Below are 27,102 nucleotides of genomic sequence, written 5' to 3' on the forward strand. Positions count from 1 at the left end.
ATCCCATTGGATTCCTAGCCACTGAAAACGAGATTCCGGAGTAAGTCTGGATTTCGTTTTGTTTATCTGGAACCCCAGATGTTCCAGAAAGTGAACTACCTTTTGGGTGGCTTTGAGACATTCCTCGACTGTTGGTGCCCAGATCAACCAATCGTCGAGGTATGCTGCTACCATGATTCCCTGAGCTCTCAATTGTTGTACAACCACTTCTGCTATCTTTGTGAATACCCTGGGGGCTACATTCAGACCGAAGGGCATCACTTTGAATGAGAATGTTTGATTTCCTAGCCTGAATCCTAGGAATGGGCGGAAGTGCCTGGCTATAGGGATATGATAGTATGCGTCTGTAAGATCGATGGAGCATGTGACGGCTCCACGCGGAAGTAAGGTCCTTACTTGCGAGAGGGTAAGCATCTTGAACTTGTCGCAGCGAATGAAAGAGTTTAGCTTTGACAAGTCTAAGATTACCCTTCTTTTTGTTGAGCCTTTCTTTGGCACGCTGAATAAGCGACCTTGAAATTTTAGATGTTTGACTCTCGCAATAGCTCCTTTCTGAAGGAGTTCTTCCGCGTAATCTGTCAATTCCTTTGACGGCAACTGATGAAATGATTTGATTGGAGGAGGATCTTTGATCCAACTCCAGCCTAATCCTTTGGACACTATGCTCTGTGCCCAATTGCTGAACCCCCACCTGTGGCGGAAGAGGAACAGCCTCCCTCCTACCTGGGGAGCCTCATTGTTGATGGGCGGGTTGGCCACCACGCCCTCCTCTGAACTGCCTGCTCCTCGTACCCCTTCCTGCGCCACGCTGACGAAAGTAACCTCTCGCCCTACCTCTCGGCTGAGTGTAGCCTTGAGTCTCATAAGTAGGGTTGAAGGCCGGCGAGATAGCGTAGGAAGTGGATGGCTGAGATTGCGGGGGCAACAGGAGGATAGGCTGGTTCTGCTTCGAGCTGGCAGGTTGTCCCTGTTGGGTAACCGGGACCGCCTGCACAAATTGCTGCTGTTGCTGGAGTTTTTTGTATGGCTGGAACCTCTTACCAGCCTTCTTTGGTTTCTTGCCAGCAGTGGGAACGGATTCCTGTTTCCTCTTTGAGGAAATACCCCACCTAGCTCTAAGGCTCTGGTTGAGTCTAGCAGCTTCGTGGTGTACCTCGTTCACCGCGGACTCTGGGAAGAGATCCGCTCCCCACATGCTGGCGGCCAAGAGTCTATTAGGCTCATGCCTGATGGTGCATTCTTGTAAGACATGCTTCCGGCAGTTCCTCCTAGCCTGGAAGAAGTCAAAAGCGTCCGTTAGAACCGTCTGAAACTGAGATTTCGCCAGAATCTTGAACAGTGGTTCCGTAGCGTAAGAGAGGGCAGCCATTTCCGTGATTATGAGGGAATTGAGGGACCTGCCAAACCTAGTTCGCGCATCAAACTCTGCCTGGATTAGGGAATCCGGCAGCCTAGGTAATTTCTCGCCGAACTGGTCCATGGCGCAGTCCGGTTTGAGCTTACCAAGCGTGAACGTAGCTGGCAAGTTCTCCCACAATTCTCCGAAGGCCGGGAAGAGCGGAGAAGTAGACTCCGCCTCCCTCAACTGTGGGATGGGCTCATCCTTGAGGACTGCCTGAAGGGATTTCTCCACTAATTTCGTGGCGAACGGAAGAGAAACCTCCTCTTCCGTCGCGAAAATAGTGAAGGGACTCTTGTAGGCCTGGAGTTTCGTGTTTGTACACTCCCAGTCCTCAAGGCAGTGAACCCATTCCCGCTGAGCGTGATCTCTACTGTATAGGACCGACTCCTTCGAGATCTTGTCTTCCCTCGTCAGAGCCGTTGGCGTCAGCCTAGCATATCCGATGAAAGGCTGCGTCAGACCCGGAGGGTAAAACTCGAAGTCCTCAATCCTTCGAGTTCCACACTCCGAGATAGAGATCATTCCATCTTTGAACGGAGCGTAGGCAGCTACTCTCCATGGGTTCTCCATAGAGAAAGCTGGCAAGGAGTCATATGGCGGGAGTTGAAGAATCCCCGTGCTAGATGCTGGGGAGACTGGGGGAGGAACCTGAGCTAGCCCAGCTACTCGGTCCTCATTTTCTCTCATTCTGTTAGAGAGATCCTGGATTGACTGTCCAGATTGAGACAGACTGTTTGATAACTGCGCAAACATCTGCTCGAACCGTGTCCCTAGTGCGGAGATTTGCGAGCCTACCAGCACGCCCACCTGTTCCATCACCCCTGCTGAGAAAGTAGAGGGATCAAAGGTGCTAGTGCCTGCCACCGCTACCGGCGTAGCCGGAGTGGAAGCGGTGGAGGCGGGAGAAGGCAGTGACTCGGCGGGAGCGCGAGCCTTCTCCTTCGAAGCCTTGCTTCTGGAGCTCTTTGATTGAGAAGAGCTCGGCTTTGCCTTCACCGCATCGGCATAGGAAGTCGACGACTTCCTAGCCGAAGAAGACGAAGACGACTTCTTAGAAGTCGTCTTGGCTAGAGTCTTCGGTTCTCTCTTTCCCTTCTCCTTAGGAGGTACAGAGAGAGCGGGAGGGCGAATAGGGATCTCAGATCCCGTAAAGCCTTGGAAAGAAGCGGAAGAAGAGGGGACAGGAGAAGATCCAGGAGCACCCAAGGAAAGACCTTGGGCGCTCGACATACCTACCTCAACCAACAAATCCTCCCCCCCTACCGCCATAGGTTCAAGGTTAAGGTCCAAGGCAGCGACGTCCGGGACCGACTCCTGGGAGGCTACGACCCCAAATGATTGCTGGAGGTCTTGCTGGATGGAGGCTATCAGCGGGGCAGCGGACAAGGGGTCAACATAACCCGTCGACTTGCCCGCGGGGAAGATCTGGACGGCCAGCTTCCTGTCCAAAATGTAGGGCTGGCCCTTGGCGGCGTTCTTCCCGAAGCCGCCCACCCACGCTTTCAGGGTGGCGAGGGCGACTTCCCTCACACCGGTAGCCTGAAAGAAAGGTGAGATTAGCTGCCAATGGTGGAACGGGGTTAACAAACTTATGACTAGAAGTTGTTAGTAAAATGATAATTAAGCCTATAGTGGACTTACCCCATCTCCCAGCTGACCGACCAGGTCGTAGCATATGGCGCAGGCTTCATGGTGCCAGACGATCGTCTCGTTGAACGACGTGGCACAGGGGGCGTGAGACCTGCACTCATCATGTCCACAGGGGTCGAACAGCGTCGCGTTACACCCTAGGACCTGGCAGTTGGTAGCCTGTAAGTGAAAAAGTACATGAGTACCAAGAAACACTTGCAGCCTAACATATGCTCCGCTGGTGCCGGAGCGATAAAGTTAGATAAACCAGAGCCCCGCCAAAATACGTGTGGTAACTAGGTTGGTATCTAGGCTATGGCTCCGCTGATGGCGGAGGCACAAAAGACAACCAACCAGGAGTGGTGGTAATGGAAACCACGACGGAAAAAGGCGGGGATGGTTGATAAAATAATAATAATACACAATTCATTGCAAAATAACGTACAATTAGGGTATATCCTTAAAATAAAAATAATAAAACAACCTCTCTCCGCCCGTCTACTAGAAGAGTGCGTAGGTAAGGAGTAAGCTCCCTTCCGGTAGCGGGGGAGAGATATAAGGATATAGTAGGCAAGCAACCGACCACTCGTAGTACCCACCCCGCCCGCTAGCGGAGCCAGTAACCTATAAACAAAGGTGCCCCGGCTGCGACGGAAGGCTCCTTTCGTATAGCAAGGGAGGTGGCTAAGCAACTGGGGAGGGGGGGAGGAAGGTCTCGGCGAAACACGGCGGGAGCGAGAAAAAGGGGGGGAGGGATGGCCTACTCCTCCCCGCCTCACCAACTACCCGCATGGAGACCCGGTACCTCATGAGTGGTCGCCCTATACCCCCCGCTGGAAGGAACCCTTGGTCACCTCCGAGAGGAAGAGAGAAGGCGACTGAGGTTGTTATAACAACCAAGGGGTCCCCCAGCTCCTCCCTATACCAGAAAGGGAGGGTAGGGGCAGGGTAAGGTGCTAAGGAACACGTGACCGCAAGTGGCCTAGGCCGCGAGCAACACAACCGTGAGAGGGCCACGTGAACCAAGCTGTACCAATACAAGGAACAAGCACCTAGGCTAGCCTAACACCCTAAATAAAATAAATATATACATCGAAAAAGGCGGAAGAGACACTTTTAGTAAAAGAGAAAGAAGCCCAGGAGGAGGCAGACTGTTCCAAGAAACAGAGGCCTACTCGGAGCCAGCGATAGCCGATGTAGAGCAAGAGCCGGGATGCTGGGACAGAATAAAATAATAGCCCTAAATACCAAGCTAAGAGAATGGTAGGAGGGCTAAACTATCTAAAACTCGATGTAAAACAATGAATGTGATAAAGTAAGCCCATAAGAATAAGAAGTCCCAGTATGGAGGACCGGGAATTCTTACGAGGCAGCATGGCCGCCACGAGACAACCGGGGAACCGTATATGACCTATTAAGAGGAAAATACTGGTACCCGGAAGATAAAACTGTGGTAAAATATTACTTATGAGTTACTTAACTTAGCCGTGGCAATTGCAGAGCGTTCCATCGTGGATTACAAGGAAAAATCCCAAAAAGGCACAGCACAAGAAAAATGGCGACTTGTTGCTAGCGCTAAAATTTAAGGATGTCCGCTAGGGGCGCTGCTGTCCGTGGCGTCCTCTAGTAGTAGTAGTAGAGGCTGCATCGCCCGTTAGTATCAGCTCTCTCTTGGGGGGATTCTGATAGGAAGTTCTAATTGGTGTCTGTCTCGTGGTAGTGTTCCACACTCGCCCCTATATCATACCGACACTTCTTTTTAAGAGTGAGCGAGTCAGTTTTACTGACATTTTCTTAATTTTGTTTTTCTCTGGTAATTTTAGGCTAATTTTACCTAGAAAGAATGATATTAAGGATACTTTCATAGGCCGACACGAGCTGAGCCCAGAAATGTACTTATACTTACCCTACTGCTGTACTTTATAATTTCCTCTGTAATATCATCTTCATGGCCTTCATTGCTGCACGACATGAAGGGCCTCTGTGAAATTCCACCATGAGTGTTTTTCCTGTACTTTATCTTCCACAAACCTCTTACTCATCTCCAGCATCCCTTCTCATAATTCTCATCCTAGTAGGTCTGGGTCTTCAAATTCTAATGGTGCCCACAGGAGCCCAGCAGGCATTGTCACATACTATTCTCCTATGAGTTGTGCAAAGGACATCTCCAAGCTATCTACATCTCCCTTCCATCATTTTCTCATCTGCACATGGAACTAATGTAATTCCCCTTATGGTATAATTTCTAACTATCCAGTCATCTGGCTCTAAATCTCCTTCGCAAAGCTTTATTCTTAAAAAACTTTTAGATTTAGTTTTATTGCCATACCATGATTCATATCTGTACTACTGTAATACAGATCATACTTGACTTATGTATGATCTTAATTTTGTTTGTAGTTTGAGTCTGTTGGAATTCCAGATTTATTCATTCTACCCATTGTTTTATTTGCACCTCTATTTTGTAATTCTATTTTAGGAGAGAGAGATTATATTTTAGGTTAACAAACGTTACGATTATGTCACTTTTAGATTAAAAGACATTGTTTTAGGTTGGCAGACATTGTTTATTTTAGATTAAAAGACATTGTTTGTTTTTGTTAGCAGACAGTGTATCTATTTTAGGCTAACAGACATTATGTCTGTTTTAGGGTAACAGACATTGTCTGTTTCTGGTTAACAGACATGTCTATTTAAAGTTAATAGCCATTAGTTTGGTAGTCTCAAGGTTAATTAGAAAATGTGTTTTGGATGGTTTAACAGTAACTTCAGTTTTCATGTACCATACCACGTAAATGATGGTAAAATACCATGAACAGGCTTAAGTGTGTTGGAGAAAAAAAATTTTTTTTAGGCTAATTAAATAGATGTTCAATCATTTGCACAAGTTTGCAGTTTCATAAGTTCGGGTATCTATGATGTATATTTTGATACTGTAATGATAGATCTCTCATATACCATACCACCTAAATATCTTTAGTATGGTTATTGATGTAAAATATTTAGATTAAATAAAGCTTTAGAATATCTTTAGTTTGATTATTGTTGTAAAATATCTTTAGTAAGGTTAAAATTTTGTATCGGAATTAAGCAGTTACAGAGAGAATAAGAGGAGAGTTGGTAGGCTAAGCTTACACTAATGGCCAAGTTAGGCAAAGACCATTATGTGGAGGGCAGACCACCATGCATGAAAATACACCTATCGCTGTTTTTTCTGTGCAATGATATTCAAATTGTAGGTTAGAAGTGGGAAGGTTCCTAAGATCATGGGAAAGAGGGGTGCATAGAAGTAGGGAAGGTTCCTAAGATCATAGGAAAGAGGGGTGCATCTATTTTTTCTCAAATATGCTCCCTGAATCAGCAGTGCATCTTGTATAGTACCAGCAAATGTGATACTTCTTATGAGGTTGAATATAGATTGCCCCTGATTCTTTTATGTAAATGTTGATATTTCCAAAAATATCTAAATACTATAAAAGTATTAAGAGCAAATTGGGAAAAAGACTTATGAAAGAAAATGCACAAATATAAAAGACTTAAAACAAAATAACTTCAAGTTGCACAAGTACCAGGGGCTGTCTGTATATACTACTGCATTAGGTTTGCTGTAGAAGGTTAAAAAAAGCACACCATCACACTTATGTATAGGTACTATTTTGTGTAATAGGGTAAAAACAAAGTGTATTTAGAAGATCCAGTGGTTTTAACAGTCTTTTCTTTTCAATTACAATTACAGATGCTGCAGTGTCACAGCTTCCAATGTTTTCAGCAACCACAACTATTATTATGACATTAGCTTGCATAGTGGGTCTTGGTCTTGTTGTTTGTTGCCTCTTCACAATTATTATGCGAGCTAAGTCAAGGAACACCACACGTGCAGGGTAATATTAATATGATTTTTTACTTTATACTGTATAATTTAATGGTTTAGATATAAGTATTTTCCTGCAAGTGAAAAAATTCTCTCAAGAAAACCATTACTTATACTTTAACCCCCTCAAAAAAATTACACAGTTTTGCAGGGTTTCTCAAGGATTCGAAATGTTGCATTTGCGTTCGCACGTCTGTGAAAAATAAAAAGAACAGTAATCAGTTTATGAGTGCCCAAACAGCCAACTTGCACACTATTGTGTTGTTTGTGAATCTGTTACCATCTCACAACTTCCCAGATTTCTGCCATTTATTTTAAGGGGTTAATAGTACAGGCAGTCCCCTGTTATCAGCATGGGTTCCGTTCCCAGGGATGTGTTGATGAGTGGAAACCTCCATTTAATCGAAACTCGGTGATTTACAGCACCGATAACCAGAACTTGGCCTCTTTATGGCACCATAAATCGCCAATTTTATGGCACTAGACAAGCGCCATGAAACTGGATCATTGATAACCAGGGACTGCCTATTTCCATTGTTATTTTCATTCCTTATACACTGACACCTAACTTAACAGACCCCAGCTTACTGGTGTTGGTACTTAACCGATTCGCCATTGTGTCCGACAAAACAATGTGTACTTCACTTTTCTTTCAGCCGTCTTCCGATGAAGACGTGTTTTTGTGAGCTCTTGCTGACTGGCCGTTGATTATTTTCTTGGTGGGATCTCTCATTTTTTATTTTTTGAGTAAATATTTATGTAATGTGTTTGATATTGATAATTGATTGAATTTAATAATTAATATGCAAACCCATTTTTTGTGAAATTTAATAATTAATATGCAAACTCACTTTTTTTGATAGTCTTGATAGCCACTTTTCTACTTTGTGTTAAGGGTCGGTAATAATAAAGATGTTTGTCAACATTTTTATTATTATATACTTTCGCCCTTTAATGTGAGGACGAGACATGTATTCATCTGAAATATACACTTACGCTTTGGGAATTACCGAGGGGAACTTCAGAGGTTTGTCCTTCGTTTTTTTTCTGGTAATTCCTCTTCTCCTAAATCCTTTCGCCAGCTATTGGATGAAGGTAGAAGAGGGAGCATGTGGTGTTGGTGTTTGGGGGATCTCTCATTTCGGAGGGCGTTGCCCTTGGATGCAAGAGGAGTATCCTTATTACTTTAAATCATATTTTCTTTATTTTACAGACTAACAATGGTGATTGTGATTACAGCAGTATATGGTTGGATAGCTCTTCGTGTTGGTTATCCTAACCTTGGAATTGTACCTTTGACTCGTAGCATGCTGCGATATTTGTCCTTGAGTGGGTGTACTGATCCCCTTCTGGAAATCATATTCATTTACCACTGCTATCCTGGAGTTAGGTCACTGGACAAAGCTTTTGCCGCTGCCCTGTGATGATTAACTATTCCTGATGTTAAATATACTTCATCCTGTAGAAGAAGTCTCGCAGAATGTGGAGAAATCGAAGAGGCAGAGAGTTCCTCAAGTGTCGTCATCCTCCTCTTCGAGATCATCATGTTTTCAACAGTCTCCACCCCTTCGACTCCTAAGGCTCCCTGGCGTAGAAGGAGAAGGTAGTCTCCCCCCTAAGAAGTCTCGTCACGGGACTTCTAAGGGTCTGCCTCCTCAAACTGAGGAGGCAGTTGGGTCTTCTGCTGGCTCTCCCATTCCCATAGGAGCAGGAACCGTCACGCTGTCCCCAGGGCCTAGCATGTTGGGAGCCGTAGAAGAGCAAACTTCGGTTCGCACTTCTGCTGCTAGTCCTAGAGGTTCTGCCCCTAAGACTAGTTCCGTGTCGGGCGCTTGTTTGTGAGTCCCCGAGTGCACGTAAATCTTGGGATTCACATGCATCCAGAGTCGGTGACGCTGAGTCCACTCACCGTCGGGCACGGGGTGGAAGAAAGGAGCGAGTTGCTCAGGTGACTCGTGCCTTGTTGTTGAATGCTCTCGTGTTCCCAGGGTTGACGTGACTGTCCTGCGGGACCGTGCACGCAGAGACTGGGGAGGCCCCCCATCCGGTCCTCTGGAGAGGTTTTGGCCTCGACGAGAACTTGGACGAATCAGAGGAAGTTATCGGCTCTCTCCAGTCAGGTGCACCCTCAGCCCCACCTAGACGACGGTCACGTTCGTGCGACCAACCGGTCTTGGTGGTGGCAGACGCTTTGCCTGCCATACTAGTTTCGTAACCCTCCTCAGGAAAGCGTTCTCTTCAGACGATGATGCTTTCCTAGACTTGTGGAGCGACCATCACCGTGGTTCACATGACGGTCCTGCTGGACCGTGCATTCAGAGACCGGTGTGGGCTGCCCCTTTCGGTCCTCTTGAGAGGTTTCGGCCTCGACATGGACTGGGACATGTCGGAGGAGGGTGTCGGCTCTCTCCTCTCAGGTGCATGCTCAGCCCCACCCAGACGACGGTGACGTTCGAATGACCAACTGGTCTCGGTGGCAGCAGACGTTTTGCCTGCTGTACGAGAGTTGCATAACTCTCCTCGGGAAAGCGTTTTCTCCAGACGGTAACGCTTTCCTAGAGTCGCAGAGTGGCCATCACCGCAGGTTGATGGCTGCCTGTGACTTGCTTCTCCTGCTAGTTCCGCTAGCAAGGCGAGCGAGAGCGTCCAGTCTTCCTCCCCCAATCCCTCTACTTCCTATGGCTACACCGGGAGCGACGAGGTAAATGGGAGGGATCCTGCAGAGTGCTCTCCATAGGATTCAGCGTTGGGACACTACGTTCCTGGAGGGACCTTCGGGTCCTATCAGACATACGTCCACGTCTTTGAGGAAGGATCTTATATGGCCGTTCTTCCTCGATTTCTATGGGAATCGAGGAGGGCCCCTACCCAATGATTGTATGATGAAATTCGGGGGTTTCGCAGAGTGCTTAGAATTCTTTGGAATTTCTAGCACTCTCTGAGTGTTATGGTCTTCTATGATCCGCAAACACTTTGGCGAGACGCGAATTCCTGATAATTGTTACAACGATAACCAGGAGTCTTGCCGGGCTCGAATTCCTTGGAATTTCTGGCATTTTCAGGGTGTTATGGTTTTTCTGTAATTTCCAAACACATTGTTGAGACAGACATTCCCGGTAATTGTTATTACGAAAGTTGGGAGTCTCGCTAAGTCATTAAATTCCTTGGAATTTCTAGCGTTCGCAGAGTGATTTGGTTTTCTGAGAGTTCCAAACACTCAGGCAACGGGTATTCCTGATGATATTGCCCTTGGAAGTGGTGCTGCTCCGTCAGGTCCTCTTTCCCAGGTCGCGCTGCGGCCTGCTTTACTTTGGCAGCCGCTGCAGCCCATCCTGGATGGGAGACCTTTCTGCTGTCCTGAGGAAGTTGGCGAAGAAGTAGTCCAAGAAGAAGAGGAGGGTGTCGTCATCATATTCTTCGTCTTCTGCCGCCTCCTTCACTTCTCCTTCCAAGGCTCCCCAGCCTTAAGAAGTCTCTCACAGAGATTTCTAAGGGTCTGTCTCATCGTCCTGGTGAGACAGGTAGGCCTTCCGCTGGTCCTCCCGTTCCTCTGGGAATGGGAACCGTCTCTCCTTCGTCAGGGAAGAGCGAGACGGGGACCGTAGAGGTACCAGCTACAGGTAGCTGGTACCTCTGCTCCCAGCTCTGGAGGTTCCACCTCAGGAGCGGGAACCATCTTGGGTGCTCCCCAGCAAGCGTCTCCTAGTGTATGGTCACTTGCTGGTGACCGTGCAGCCAGAATCCAGGCTGCTGAGCATGTTCACCGCCAGGACTCCGGCACGGGGCGGAAGGATGGTAAGAGTCTCACCTGACCGGTGATCATTCTTGTAACGATCGTTCAGTACCCAGGGTTGGTGTGATGGCCCCATCGGACCATTCACAAGGCAAGACTGGGAGGAGGTCCCCCAGGTCCCTGGGAGCAGCTTCGGCCGCTTCTGGGACTGTGATGCGCCGTGAAGGCGGTGCTCGGTCTCACTGCATTACCCATCACCCGACCGTCAATCACACCAGCGTGATCAGACGGTCCGAGCAGCTGGTAGCAGCTCCCCTGACGCAAAAGATCGACGCTACTGTCCTTGGACAAGCGCTTCTCCATAGGGAGACCGCCGGTCTAGACCTACAGACGTATCATCACCGTGGGTTGGTGATCGCCTCCAGCCCTCTCTGTCCACAGGTTCTGCCGGTAGACAGAGTGGGAGCATCAGATCTGCCTCACCTGTCCCTTCAACCTCCTCGGCGGGATACACCGGGAGGAACGAATGAGGAGTGCGCTTCTCTCGGTCCAGCCACGAGAGCCTATGTGCCTGGTTCGGTCTTAGGACTGGACAGGTTGTACGCTCATGTGGTTAGAGGAGATCATGGGGGAGCTGGCGACTCGAGAAGAGCGGGCAATAACAGTCAATGCTCCTCTCTTTTTTTTCCTTTACTCCTGGTTATACCAGAATGAACTAATAAGAGGAATTCTGTGGAGTCTACTCCTTGGAATTCGAACCCGAGAAACTGTTTTTGGTTCAATCCTAAGATCTTACCGAACCTATGTCAATCTGTTCAGGATGGATAGCGCCAAGAGGTTTGAATGCCTCTCCAGTGCTACTGATTTGGGAACGTCCAGTTCGGATTGAACTAGTCGTACTCGATATCCTGTTATCGCCATAGAAGTCTCCCTTTGGGAAAACTTCACCTTCGCTCTCTTTATTAGAGAATGAAGGTCTGCTTCCAGTCCTTATTCTTGTTCCTCGAATGAAGGAGAATTAGGCTGGAGTGCAATGTACAGGAACCTACAAATATACTACGTATATTTCTCTCGCAACATGCTTCTGTTATCAGTTGCATTGTCTGAGTAGTAGGCACATAACTGTAAGTTAACTCTTCTGGTATGTGACTGAGACAAATAGTATCTTCTCTTAATTGACCTGGAACATGGGACGGCCTTTCAGGCCTCCCCAGAGTTACCAGTTTTGACATTGAGATAACTAGTGGTATTGTTTACCAACAGCATTTGCAGTATCACCGAATAGGAGGGTTTTCTTCCCTCCCATTTTGGTTAAAATGCAAATGCTTTAGCATATCTTTTTTGCACTTGATGGTTCTAGCCGAATGCATTCCTTCATGGAATGGAATACCAGGCAACTCAGGATGACAACAAATTGAGCAGGCGGTGTATAGCACTGCCTCAGTCAGTACTGCTTGCTTTTCCGAGATATTGCGGTTTGGTATTATTTCTCCTTTATCGAGGATTGACTACCAATTCGAATCTCTGCCCGGCAATCAGAGACTTAGGTCTTTGGTTGGCTGGAATTCTCGCATATGTGTATGCCCATCCCTCCTGCATCACATTTTTCCGTTGCAATAATTTCAGATAGAGATATATCTCACTAGACTCGTTATCATCTTTCTGTTTACCCCACAGTAACAGAAGTCTAGCCTAGTCTTCAGCTTCATCACAGTGGCAGCAGAATGATATTCTTCAGACAATCTGAGTTTGCCTTCTAATATACATTTCGTAATTTGTAAGGTGTTCAATTATTCTTTGTTCACCCCAAATTGTAAATGAATATCGGAAGACTTCGTCTGTTCCCCGCCCTGCTAGCTCTGCTTCCAAATAAATAGAAACATCCTCCCTTATCCAACCCACAAGAAGCGGTTCTTCAGGCAGTACAATCCCTGTGTTTTCATTACTGAAAAACGCTCTGCTTTCATTGCAAACTTCGACTTTCTCACCGAACAGCAATGAAATAGCAGATTAGCTTTTTCAGTCCTCTGTAAAACAACAGGGATCAAAGCCGTCTTTACTGGTTGGTGTCATTGACTGGACATTTTCTATGATCAGTAATCTTGAGAGTTTACTTCTCTCTATTCAACTGTGAAGACGTAGGTCCGCATTCACCTTAGTCATTCACTAGTAATATAGTATTGTTTCTCCTTAGTTGAGATTCAACTACTGATGAGACACTTCTGTCTTGCCATCACAGGGACCTCAGTCTCTAGAAGGCATTTGACTATTGTCTGATGTGCGCATGCCTTGAGAGAAACATCATCTCGTCTCCCAACATCGGTGGCAATCAAGATAGACGATTTGTATGATTGTTCTCAGCATAACCCTTCAAAAGGCAGGTGTCATGTTGTGACTACGTCTCGGATGCATGACAGCGTACTGAGCGCAGTCAATCGGGATCTGTTGAAGAGTCTGAGTCCATCATGAGCTACATGGTGGACTTTGTATTGGTTGATCCAGATCAGTCATTACTTTGTCCTATTGGCATATTGCTGTGCCCACAAAGGATCGACACCCATCATGGAGTGTCAGTGTCTTTATCCGCTGCGGACTGCCATTGTAGAAGTGTCCGATGACACGTCTTTCTTAGTCTTACGAGTTCAGTGGATGGGTACATTTCATCACTCCGAAGAATATGTCAGACAGGAAGGTAGATGAGGTCTCATTGCGACAATATTTATATCTTTCTTCCTTCGGGTCTGCCCACAGGTCCTTGGAACCTCCTTTCCTTGGACCAGTGGTGGATGCTTGCAGGTTGTGTTTGCTTACTTGGCTCCTTCAAGTGGACAAGTTGCATCTCTCTTATGGTGTGCAGTTCTAGAGGTAAGAAGGATGCAAGAGTGACTGGCCTCTCCACCTTCCCCATCTGGTCCTTCCACTCCTCTTCCTTCAGGTTGAGGATAGGACATTGGCTGGTCGGGTGATTGATGCGGTAAGCTTACATATAGAGCTTCCTTTCTATGTTTCTTATCAGAATCATAGAAGCAATCCCGCTATTTAATCTAGCAAGGGGGGGAAGGAGACTGGCAATAAAGCAAACCCTTTCCAGAATTTTGCATTAATGCCTCCAACTCTAAATATTCTTCCCAGCCCATTTTCGGATGAGTTACGATTCCTCACTCATTTTGAAAAGGCCCAGTAGTCTGACTCTTGATCATGCAGCTCCTATACTCCGATCAAGTTGTCAGGGGCAGTGCACTCCTCCTCGCTCTTACGACCAGGAGGAATAGCCCAGGTGTGCAGAACTCCAGTCAGTTCTAGAGGGTTACTCACATTCCTCCCACCAATCAGTGAGTCTTCCTCATGTAAAGGACCAAGGGTTTGTATATTGTGTAGGAACAAATCACAATTTTTGAAAGTAAATTGTATTTTTCCTAACTATACAAACCTGAGGTCCTTTACATTTATGCCCCTCATGCCACCCCTCAATCTAAACCTGGGCTGAAAGGCAAAGTGGAGTGTTTACATCCGGGCAGGTGGCCCTACCTGCCTGCCACATGGTAGTTACTGCCTAACCACCTGGTTCAAGAATTTAACGGCTATAATTCCAGCTACGCTGAACGTAATTCCTTATGTAAAGGACCTCAGGTTTGTATAGTTAGGAAAAATACAATTTAGTTTCAAAAATTGTGGTTTCTCTCTCTCTCTCTCTCTCTCTCTCTCTCTCTCTCTCTCTCTCTCTCTCTCTCTCTCTCTCTCTCTCTCTCTCTCTCTCTCTCAGTAAGATGAGAGTATTTTTATGGTAATGTATGTACTATGCTTATTAATATTTTCAATAATAATAAGGTTAAATAATCATAATGATAATATAACTGTAATTACAGTTTGTATGTGATAGCATTTTAAAGAAATAAAATAACCTTTCCATTTCACTCTTTTAATTAAGGACAACTTCTCCCGATAATAATAATGGTACTAACAATAATAGTTGATCCCCGCTATTCGCGGACTCTCGATTCATAGACTTGCCTGTTCGCAGATTTTTCTATGGATCGCATATACCCATTATTCACAGGTAATTTGCCTATTTGTGATATTTTCCACTGAGAAATATTCAAAATTACTGGGTTTTATATAATTTTTATTACAAAATGCACTTTTTCTGATAAAACTATTAAAGTACTCAGGTATAAACATTTATAGGGTGTTTTTCTTGTGTTATAACTATCAAAATAGGCATTTCTAAGAGTCTTTAGAGGGGTTTTTAAGTATTGGCGGAATTTAGCTATTTGCGGGTGGGTCTGGTACCCATCCCCTGCGAATACAGGGTGTCTACAGTAATAATAATATAATAATAATAATATATAATTGTTCCTACACGATACACAAACCATCGGTCCTTTATATTAGGAATTATTTTTAGTGTAGACTGGAATACGACCGTTAAATTCGTGAACAAGGTGGTTAGGCAGTAACTACTATCTGGTCTACCAATCTCAGGGTCCGAGTTCGATTCCCCACTCGGTCAACAAGGAATTAGAGGAATTTATTTCTGGTGATAGAAATTCATTGCTCGGTGTGGTTCAGACCCCACAATAAGCTGTAGGTCCCGTTGCTAAGTAACCAATTGGTTCCTAGCCACGTAAAAGTATCTAATCCTTTGGACCAGCCCTAGAAGAGCTGTTAATCAGCTCAGTGGTCTGGTAAAACTAAGATATTGTTCTGAACTGCTCGTTCCCTCCTGGAAAATGTGCTCTAACACTTAAAAATGGCTTTGAATGGAGGGATGAGAGATCACAAAAAAAAAAAAAAAAAATTATGACAGAAGGTTGATATTACTGAAAAAGGAGGAATTCACACAAACCCTGGACTTTAGTTTTAAATAAACTATATTTATATTAAGTTATGTAGGTCCAGGAACTAATGAGGTGGTTGATTGTCGATCCACCAGAAACACGTTGCTGGGAAATGAACCAGACACGGAGATCAGAGTTTTGCGCAAACGGGTTATTTTAATGCAAGACTTATTCCAAAGGGTTCCCAATTTCTCCCTCAATCAGGCACAGTGTTTGTCTGCAAAGAGATTGCATTCTAGTATCAGTACTAAGGCGAGGAACACGTTGGGGAACATTACACTACTACTTTCTCTCAGTCTAAAAATTTACAAACCACTCAAGGGGCATGAAATGATTGGGAGTTTACACAGAAAAGACTTACGTTGCTTGAATTAACTAGGGGATGTTTACTAGCATCACAAGGGTATTAATCACAGCATTGAACCAAAATTGGGGGAGTGAGAAGCTGAACAAAGAAGAGGAGAAAGTTGCCATGGAAGAATGGAAATGAAATACAGATAAAAGGCAAAACAATCCCTGGCAGAGCTGAAATTTACGTCTCACAGTACTACCTGGAAATCCTGGGCTTGGTAGTCTTATCTGCTGATATTCCTGTCCACTATGGAGGTATAAAAATACTTGGGATCCCCCAGAGGAGGCAGGGGGGAGCAGAAGGGAGAACATGAAACCAAGAAATACATATGAAAACCTGTGGACTACCAACCCTCTGTTCAGTGGTTTTAAGGGTTGATATTGCTTGGCCAATATGTGGAAATCATAGAAAATGGATTTCTCTATAATATTTTAGGACTAGCTCAAAATCGTTGATTTGGCGATGTTGCCCCCTCCCTCTGGACGCCTCATATATGCAGGTAGCCCCAATTAATGGCAGTCCAGTTATATGGAACTAAAATCGGCAATTTATGGTGCCATAACGCACCAAGTTCCAGTTATCAGTGCCATATGGCACTGATAATAGTTATAGTGCCATAACATACCTAACAGAGGCACCAGTAACCAAAACCTCGTGCCATAAGTGCCATAAATTGCCTAGTTTTGGTTAATGGTGGTCTTTGCTGATCAGCACCCTTAAAGAACGGAACCCCTGCCAATAACCGGCGACTGGCTGCCTGTAAATATATATACAACCATGAATAATGAAACAATATAAATTTATATGGAGTTCTTCTATATTATTTTTAAGATGCCTTCAAAAGGACTCATTCATAGTGGTAGAAATATACAATATATGCTCTATAAAAGGGATTTTGACGAAGGAAAAATCTATTTCTGGGGGAGGACCTGTGTCGCCCGGTGAAAAATCCCTGTAGCTCATTTTTCAAGTATAAATAAACTCTAGATATATCAGAGAAAAAGCTAGCCTGTTATGCTGAAGTTACTACCCTCAGCGGGAGCACCCCGAAGGGTGTCGGTATAAGTAAAGGGGCGTTGTGGAAACCACAATTCACAGGACCTCTGCCACTTAGAAGATTCCCTTCAAAATCCCCTTCTGCAGTGGGAGCCGTTACAACGAACCCCACCGCCAACTCCTTTCGCTACTACTACTAATACCCACGCACTCTTCTCATTCCTGGAATAGTCTTTCAAGCTTGGATTGACCAGGGTGGGGAAGGCCCAAAAGGAAAAAAGGAAAGGGTTGGATTCACCGGGCGACAGAGGTCCTCACCCAGAAATAGATTTTTCCTTCGTCAAAATCCCTTTTCTGGGTTCGACCTGTGTCTGCCGGTGAAAACATAACAGAGAATCCATCCAAGCTAAACAGATACCTTTGAATAAAAGGGGGTTAATAAAACCCAGAGTAAAGTTTAAATGCAAATTATTTAATACTGAAGTTTTCTAAGCAGTATTACTTAAGGACTAATAAGTTAAGCTTAACCTACTTAAGATTAGTACAATATAAAATGAAATTATACCACAGGCATCTGAATACAAATATAGTTATGCATAGAACATCTGTTAAGGCTACTGTGGCACTACCAAGTAAGTATTAACACCATTTACAAGCTCCGGTGGCGGGATAGACAAGTCTAGCCCGGCCCGGAGAAGAGGATGGTGGGGAGTACGAGCGAGTGAGGTAGGTAGGAGAGAGTGTTAGGGAAAGAATTGACAGAAAGGAAATTTAAGGGAGTTGTCAACCCCGTTCTTCAGGGAAGACTATGCTTCCTGCCGCCACTGTTGGAAATTTAAGGGCCTCCAATTTCTTTAGATAGGGGCGTTTAAAAACTGCCGGAGATTTCCAACCTGTGTACTTCTTCAGGTCCTCAAAGTTCATATTTTGAAAGTAGTTAATAGAGGTGGCAACTGCCCGGATGTCATGGACATGTGGAACAGAATCCAGATTGGCTTGTTTAATGAAGTAAAGTATTTGTTGCCTGATACCTTTTAAGGTGATTGTACCTCCTTTCTCTCTAATAAAAAGAGGACCTGAAGTTGTTTGAGAAGTCCTGGCTTTAAAGGTTTTAAGAGTATGGACAGGACCCAGTGACTTATCTTCCGTAAGAGGAAGAATTTTCCAAGGTGTCCACCTATTCTGTGTCCTCGTTTTTAGCTAGAAACTGCTTGTCTGGTGAAAGCAGGACTTCGCCTGACGGGAGGAACTCAACATGGCCTGGGTTTCTGGAGAGAGCCAATAGTTCAGATATTCTGGCCCCTGATGCCAGAGCTACTAAAAACAGTCTTTCTAAGCAGGGTTGCATAAGAGCATGAGTCATTATTTGAATCTGAAGCTAATTTAAGGACGTCATTTAGAAACCAAGAAACTGTTGGAGGACGGTCTACTGGTCTTAACCAGGCGCATGCCTTTGGTATAGAGGAGAAGTATGCATCCGATAGGTTAATATTAAAGCCTATTTGGAACATTCTTCTTAAGGCTGATTTTACCGTAGTAATGGTACTGGCAGCTAGACCTCTCTCAAATAGGGATCTAAAGAAAGAGATTGCCAAATTTGTGGTCATTTCTTGAACGTCCGAGTCCTTTAGAAACTTGGCTAGTTTCTTTACTGCTGAATCATATTGTCTAATTGTGGACTCCCTCTTATCAGATTCTATAAATAGAATGTTTAATGGATCTATGCTTGCATCCTTCTGTGCCGCAAACTTCATGAAGTCCATAAAGTTAGGGCATTCAGAATCCTTGAGGAAGCTGACACAGTCTGAGTTTGTACTACCTGTGTCAGCTTTGGGTACGGGATCAGCTTCGGTTTGAGTTTCAGTTCTATAAGGAGTGGATACCAGTTGCTCTTCGGCCAGTTGGGCGCCACCAGTGCTATCTGGCCTTTGAAGGATCTCAGTTTGTGTAATACTTTCAACAGAAGGTTCACTGGTGGAAAGAGGTAAATCCTCCGCCAGTTGTTCCAATCTAGAGACATCGCATCGGTGGCGAAGGCTCGAGTGTCTAGGTTGGGAGCCACGTAGCAAGGTACAGTAGTACCTCGAGATACGAAAGGCTCAACTTACGAAAAATCCAAGTTACGAAAGCAAAGACGAAAAATTTTACTGCTCTACATACGAAAAGTTTTCAAGATACGAAAGGTTTCTGAAAGTCCGAGATTCGCCTTATAACAATTTTGAAACTCGCGCCGCACACCGCCATCTTAGTTATCGTAGACTCGCCACCATCCTCCTGCTCTCCCATTGGTTCCTGATGCTAGCCAAGCCATGAGATCCTTCTCTCTAATTGGACAGCATCCCTCCCATCATGCATCTTCTATACATACGTACTACGTGTTGGCGTGCTTTAGCTCGACCACTTTGCACCCGAAACTGTACCGTACGCATTCGGCATTCATTCGCTCCAACAATTTCGTTTAGTAACGTAAATTCGTTAGTGATTTCGTTGCAGTACATATTATCGTGTTGTGCGAAGACTGTATTATTACGTATTTGTGTAACTTTACGTAAATTAACGTAGGCATGGGTCCCAAGAAAGTTGAAATTCACGGAAAGAAGCGCATGCTGTCTCTGGAGACAAAGATGGAGATCATAAAGAAGTACAAAGCTGGTATGCGATTGAGTATGATCGCAAAGGAATACGGCCGTAATCCGTCGACAATAGGCACCATCCTTAAACAGAAGGATGCCATCAAAGCAACTACACCATCGAAGGGCATCACTATTTTGTCCAGCAAGAAGAGCCATGTGCACGACGAGATGGAACGGCTGCTCCTCGTCTGGATAAAAGACAAAGAAATCGCTGGCGATACAGTAACGGAGACGCAATCGCTCACAAGGCCAGTGCTATTTTCGGCGATTTGATTGCGCAGGCGGAAGATGACGGAGGGGAAGGGACATCAACGCAAACCCCAGAGTTCAAGGCTTCGCATGGCTGGTTCGAGAAATTCCGTAAACGGACTGGCATCCATTCGGTGGTGCGTCATGGGGAGGCTGCCAGCTCGGACACGAAAGCGGCCGAAGCATTTAAGAAGACTTTCGACGAGATGATGACCAAGGAAGGCTACAGTTCTCAGCAGGTTTTCAACTGTGATGAGACTGGCCTTTTATGGAAAAAAATGCCTCGTCGGACGTACATCACGGAGGAAGAGAAGAAGCTACCGGGACATAAGCCTATGAAAGACAGGCTTACACTCGCACTTTGTTCGAACTCCAGTGGGGATTGCAAGGTGAAGCCCCTACTGGTGTATCACTCCGAGACTCCTCGAGGCTTCAAGGCCCACAAAGTGCTTAAGGAGAAGCTTCCAGTGATGTGGAGGGCTAATGCAAAAGCCTGGGTAACGAGGCTTTTGTTCACCGAGTGGGTAAATCTGGTTTTCAGCCCGACTGTGAAGAGTTTTTTGCAAGAGAAGCGCCTCCCCCTGAAATGTCTGCTGGTGTTGGACAATGCCCCTCCCCACCCTCCTGGCCTCGAGGAAGATATCCTAGCGGAGTATTCCTTTGTTAAGATTCTTTTTCTTCCGCCCAACACCACCCCTCTCCTCCAGCCCATGGACCAGCAACTTTAAGAAGTTGTACACGAAACATCTTTTCAAAAGATGTTTCGACATCACTGATACCACAAACCTCACCTTGCGTGAATTTTGGAAGGAGCATTTTGACATCGTCATATGCATCCGACTCATCGACCAAGCTTGGCAGGAGGTTTCGAGGCGAACCTTGAATTCCTCGTGGAGGAAACTCTGGCCTGATGCCGTATCCAACCGAGACTTCGAGGGATTCGATGTGGGCGAAGCTGGTGCTGCTGAGTCCGAAACAGTTGACGATCCCGAAACTGTTTTGCAACCAGATCTTGACGAGATCGTTGCACTTGGCAAGTCCATGGGGCTGGTCGTCGACGAGGACGACATCAACGGCCTTCTCGAGGAGCACCAAGAGGAGCTTACGACGGATGACCTGAAGGAGTTGGAGGCCATGCAACATAACGTCGTTCAAGAGGAGTTCTCCAGCAGCGGCGATGAAGAGGAGGAGCCTATGACAACGGCAGAAAGTAAGGAGGTCTTAGCCGTTTTTCATAAAGTGCAATCGTTCATAGAAAAAGACACCCCGCCGGCTCACACAGGTCGGTATGCTTGCGGACAGTTCGATCGTGCAAACGTTTGCCTGAGTCGTTTCAGGAACATTGTCAAAAGCAGGCAGAAACAATCTTCCTTGGATAGTTATTTTTTAAAGAGGCCTTCAGCATTAGCAGGAGTAAGCAAAAAGGAAGAACCAGGTGATAAAAAACTGAAAGTAGAAAGCAAAAAGGAAGAACCAAGTGATAAAAAACAGAACGTTGAAAGTGGTGATGAAGTTGAAATTCTGTAAAAAAAAAAAAAAAGCCTACGTAAAAGTAAAAAAAAAAAAGTTAAAAAGAAAAAAAAATTTACGTAATTTTTAGATTTTTGTAAGTTAAGTGTTACAGTTTTGTTAATGTTTTTTGTAAATTTTATTTTTATAGTTTTCCTTAAATTTTTTATGTGTTTTCGTAAAGTTAAGTGTACGTACGTTATCTGCCGTTTGTCCTCCTCCTCCTCCTCTGCCGCCACTTTCGGAGATAGCCTCACTTGAAAGGTAAGCTTCAACATTTTACGTTACAGTAATAATATTTCTTGTACACTAATTATACACTTTATTTACAGGTTTGGATTTTTATTCTTAATTTAGGTATTGAATGGTCCAAATTGTTGTAGTATTTCATTGTTTATAGGTCAATTTAGCTTCATTATGAAATTTAATGGGGTGTTTTTGGAGGGCTTGGAACGGATTAGCCATTTTACATGTAAAATGTGTTCCAAGATACGAAAAACTCATTATACGAAGGCCGCCTCGGAACGGATTAATTTCGTATCTCGAGGTACTACTGTAGTTTGTGATAGGCTTCCGTGGCAAAGAGATTCACCTGAAGATCTGGGATCTGATCTGCAATCCACTTGAACGATTTGTTGTCCAGGGACCATTCCGATTCCAGCGGAGTTGTCCTGGAAAGTGAGTCTGCGACAACGTTTCTTACCCCTGCAAGATGAATTGCTGACAGATGCCAGTGGTTCCTCTCCGCCAACAAGGATATCGCTATCAGTACATGGTTCAATTTGCTGGACCTGGAGCCTATTCTGTTTATACAGTGTACTACTATGAGACTGTCCGAAACTATCCGTATGTGGACCTTCTTGGCCGGAGATAGAGTTTTAGGGTCAAGAAGACTCCCATTGCTTCCAAGATGTTGATATGGAACCGACGGAATGTTTCTGACCATGTCCCTTGTACTTTTTTGAGCGGCGAATATCCTCCCCAACCGCTCAGAGATGCGTCTGTGTGGATGGTTAGTGATGGCGGAGGGAACTGCAGAGGAACTGACTTGGACAGGTTCCGACGTTCCGTCCATGGACGGAGTCTCTTTTTTTAGAATGGATGGAATTATCGAAACCCTGTCTCTGAGTTTGTTGTTGGCTCTTGTTCTCCAGACTTGATTGATGTCCTTCAGTCTGGCTTTCAGCAGGACGTCTGTAACTGACGCAAACTGAAGAGAGCCTAGGATCCTCTCCTGGGCTTGCCGAGAGGCTCGTTTGTTTTTGAGAAAGTGCTTTGTAGCCTTTGCTATATCTTTGGCCTTCTTGGGCGGGAGAGATAGCTCGTGTTTGTTCAGGTCCCATTGGATCCCCAACCATTGGAAGCGGGGAGCCAGGGTCAACCTGGATTTCTCCCTGTTTATTTGGAAACCTAGGAATTCCAGGAATTCCAGCACTTTGGATGTTGACTTGTGACATTCTGCCATGCTGGTTGCCCAAATCAGCCAGCCGTCTAGGTAGGCTACTAGCAGGATGCCTCTCTTTCTCAGTTCCTTAACTATTGTCTCCCCTAGTTTGGTGAATACCCTGGGTGCAATGTTGAGCCCGAAGGGCATGACCCTGAAGGAGTAGGCCTGTTTGCCTAGTTTGAAGCCTAGGTACGGGGAAAAGTTCCTGGCTATTGGAATGTTATAGTAGGCGTCTGTAAGATCTATAGAGGTGGTGACGGCCCCACGGGGAAGTAAGGTCCGTGCCTGCGAGATCGTTAGCATATGGAACTTGTCGCAGTGAATGTCAGAGTTGAGACGGGACAAGTCCAGAATCACTCTCTTTTTGTTTGAGTCCTTCTTTGGGACACTGAACAATCGTCCCTGAAATCTTAGGCGCCTCACCTTTTTTGTGGCCCTTTTTTGGAGGAGATCTTTGGTATAGTCCATAAGGTCCGCCGTGGTTTTTTATGGAAACTGACTGGTGGGGGAGGCCCTTTCTCCCATTTCCAGCCCAGGCCTTTCGAGACTATACTGTGGGCCCATGGACTGAAGGTCCATCGGTCCCGGAACAGATACAACCTCCCTCCTACCTGAGGTTCCTCACGGGTTGGGAGCAGGTCTGGTGCCTCTACCTCCCCGGAAACCCCTGCCTCTTGATCCGCTTCGTAGCCGGGAACCACCTCTGGCCCGGCTACTTCCGGCGTGCCTGCTATATGAGCGAAAGAGATCTTTCGCTTCATAAGCTGGGTTGAAGGCTGGGTACGTGACTACAGCTGTTGAGGTAGAAGGTTGAGGGGCTGAAGGGGTTTGTACTAAGACAAACTGTTGGGGAGCCGCCTTAGATGTGGAAGGCTTGCCCATTTGCGTAACTGGCACTGCTTGCATAAGTGCTTGTGGTCGAGCCGTCTGGTAAGGGTTGTACCTCCTCGCCTTCTTTTTGGATTTGGACTGGTGTCCAGATCCTTCAAACTGACGCTTGAAGGGGAGACCCCATCGGACCCTTAGGCTCTGGTTGGCTCTGTCTGCCTCGTGGAGGATATTATTAATCTCTTCCTTGGGGAAGAGGTTGTCTCCCCAAATAGATGATCTTATGAGCCTGTTAGGCTCGTGCTTAATTGAGGCACCTGCCAGTACATGCTTCCTACAAGCCCTTCTTGCTACAGCAAAATCATACAGGTCGGCCTGGAAAGTCTGCAGCAGCGCTTTCGTCAGGACTCTGAAGACTCGCTCATCTTCATAGGTGGAGGCTACCAGCTCCGCCGCTGTGACGGAGTTGATAGATCTTGCCAGCCTAGTCTTAGCCTTGAACTCTGTCTTCACTAAGTGATCCGGAATTCTCGGCAGCTTCTCATAGAAGAGGTCGGAGGCGCACTCCGGGTCAAGCTTACCAGTGGTAAACGTGGCTAGAGTGTCCGTCCATAAGTCCATTCCGGTGGGCAATAGGAGGGAGGTAGCCTCTGTTTCTCTTAACACTGGCATAGGCTTATCCTCCGTTGCTGCTTGCAGCGTTAACTCCGCCACCTTAGAAGTGCAAGGTGACAGAATTCCGTCTGGGGTCACGAAGATCGTGTAATTGCCCTTATGTGGTGTCAACCTCGTGTTGACGCAGCCCCAATCGGAGAGGGAACGGACCCAAGTAGCTTGGGCGTTCTCCCTAGGAAAGATCACTGTTTCTTTGGGGACTTTATCGATCCTAACCAGGGCATGCTGGGCTAGTCTCACAAATCCGGGGAAGGGGAACTGGAGCCCCGGCGGAAAGAGTTCAAAGTCCTCGATCGGCCGGGTTCCACACCCTTCGATCGTCAGTTTCCCGTCCGAGAACAGGGCATGCAGTGCCAGTCTCCACGGATTTTCCTTGTCGAAGGCAGGAAGCTTTGATGCGTCCGGCACCATCATGGATAGTGCCGGCGCTCCAGAGTGGAGAAGTCCGGAAAGCATTCCTTGCACAGGTCTAATTCTTTCCGTCGACGACGAGAAAGCTTGGCCGGAGGTGTCCGGGGCCGAGGCGAGACGTGCAGCCTCAAGCCTCTGGTTGATAACGCCACTAACCTTCGACAGTAGAAGGTTAGTAAAAGCTGGATCAAACGACTGCTCTGCCGCCTTAGGAACAGACGGAAATGCTTCTGTCCCCATAGGAGGGGAAGTGTTCCTGGCAGCAGGTGATGGACCAGAAAATGTCGACGGCTGGGGGGCCGAGGACAACTCCTTCGCCGCTGGCGGAGCTGGTCTGGAGACCTTCTTTAAAGTCTTTGGTCTTACAGACTTAACTTGGGAGTGACAGAAAGCGCTCCTGCTTGTTTAGGGGTGGGCCTTGAGAATCCCCTGAAGGAAGAGTAAGAAGAAGGAGTAGGGCTAAGTATGAGACTCGTCTCACTTACCTCCCCACCTACCTGTTCATCCGTGGCCATGGGCTCGGTGTTGATGTTGATCGCCGCCACCTCCTCCATCAGGTCCTCCTGCTCATTAGGTCCAGGCATCGTCGCCACACGGATGGCTTCAATGAGTGGTTCGGCAATATCAGTATGAACCGCAGTGGTTGCTGTGGCTCCTGAGAATATCAAGGAGCAAAGTCTGGCGTCCAAGACATAAGGCTGGCCCTTCGGCGCATTATTGCCGAACCCCACAACCCACTTCCGGAGGGCTACCCTAGCCTCGTGGTAGGTGGCCGGATCCGTCTGTTAGGGGAAACTCGGATTAGTGTTTCATCTGGAAGGAAAGACTATATTAACCCTCTTATGCCGAAGGGGTATAATAAAAATTGTCTCCCGTATGCCAAGGCGGTCTCGGAGTGAGCGCCGAAGCGGAAAAAATATTTTTTTTCAAAAAATCACAGCACACTTAGTTTTCAAGATTAAGAGTTCATTTTTGGCTCCTTTTTTTGTCATTGCCTGAAGTTTAGTATGCAACCATCAGAAATGAAAAAAAATATCATTATCATATATAAATAATGCGATATATGATAGCCTGAAAACAAAATTTCATATATAATTGTATTCAAATCGCACTGTGAGCAAAACGGTTAAAGCTAATGAGTTAATTTTTTTTCGTTGTATTGTACACTAAATTGCGATCATTTTGGTATATAACACATTGTAAAACGATCAAAGCAACAAAGAGAAAATATTATCACAAAATGATGCATGAATTCGTAACGTGCGGACGTAAACAAATGTTTTTTTCAAAAATTCATAATAAATCTAAATATTGTTCTAGAGACTTCCAATTTGTTTCAAAATGAAGATAAATGATTGAATATTACTATACTGTAAGAGTTTTATCTCACAATTGCAGTTTTCAACCATTTCGGACAAGTTAAAGTTGACCAAATGTCGAATTTTTTATATATTTTTTTCTGGGCTCAGCTCGTGTCGGCCTATGAAAGGATCCTTAATATCATTCTTTCTAGGTAAAATTAATCTAAAATTACCAGAGAAAAACAAAATTAAGAAAATGTCAGTAAAACTGACTCGCTCACTCTTAAAAAGAAGTGTCGGTATGATAATAGGGGCGAGTGAGGAACACTACCACGAGACAATCACCAATTAGAACTTCCAGTCAGAATCCCCCCAAGAGAGAGCTGATACCAACGGGCGATGCAGCCGCTACTACTACTACTAGAGGACGCCACGGACAGCAGCGCCCCTAGCGGACATCCTTAATTTTTAGCGCTAGCGTCAAGACGCATTTTTCCTTGTGCTGTGTTATTACGGGATTTATCTCATTAATCTACCATGGAACGCTCTGCTATTGCCACGGCTAAGTTAAGTAACTCATAAGTAATGTTTTACCGCATTTTTATCTTCCGGGTACCAGTATTTTCCTCTTAAATAGGTCATATACGGTTCCCCGGTTGTCTCGTGGCGGCGCCATGCTGCCTCGTTAAGAATTCCCGGTCCTCCATACTGGGACTTCTTATACTTATGGGCTTACTATTTTACGTTCATTGTTTTTACATCGAGTTTTAGCTAGTTTAGCCCTCCTACCATATCTCTTAGTTTGGTATTTAGGGCTATTATTATTATTCCGGCCCAGCATCCCGGCTCTTGCTCTTCATCGGCTATCGCTGGCTCCGAGTAGGCTTCTGTTTCTTGGAACAGTCTGCCTCCTCCTGGGCTTCTTTCTCTTTTACTAAAAGTGTCTTTTCCATCTTTTCGATGTATATATTTATTATATTTAGGGGTTAGGCTAGCCTAGGTGCTTGTTCCTTGTATTGGTACAGCCTGGTTCACGTGGCCCTCTCACGGTTGTGTTGCTCGCGGCCTAGGCCACTTGCGGTCACGTGTTCCATCGCACCTTACCCTGCCCCTGCCCTCCCTTTCTGATATAGGGAGGTGCTGGGGGACCCCTTGGTTGTCATGACAACCTCAGTCGCCTTCTCTCTCTCCCTCTCTGAGGTGGCCAGGGGTTCCTCCCAGCGGGGGG

At 45.8% G+C, this 27,102-nt stretch overlaps 1 protein-coding gene across 2 annotated transcripts in view; it reads left to right on the top strand.

Annotated features, from left to right (window-relative positions):
• The window catches only part of LOC135196241 (uncharacterized), a 240,237-nt gene that overhangs the window by 202,034 nt on the left and 11,101 nt on the right, over positions 1 to 27,102 (top strand). For both annotated transcript variants that reach the window (XM_064222919.1, XM_064222920.1), the window contains exon 7: positions 6,768 to 6,912. In XM_064222919.1, the coding sequence (XP_064078989.1) occupies positions 6,768 to 6,912 (145 nt within the window). The remainder of the gene's footprint in view (positions 1 to 6,767; positions 6,913 to 27,102) is intronic.

The sequence above is a fragment of the Macrobrachium nipponense genome, chromosome 17 (genome assembly GCF_015104395.2).
Source record: "Macrobrachium nipponense isolate FS-2020 chromosome 17, ASM1510439v2, whole genome shotgun sequence".
Classification (NCBI taxonomy): Eukaryota; Metazoa; Arthropoda; class Malacostraca; order Decapoda; family Palaemonidae; genus Macrobrachium; species Macrobrachium nipponense.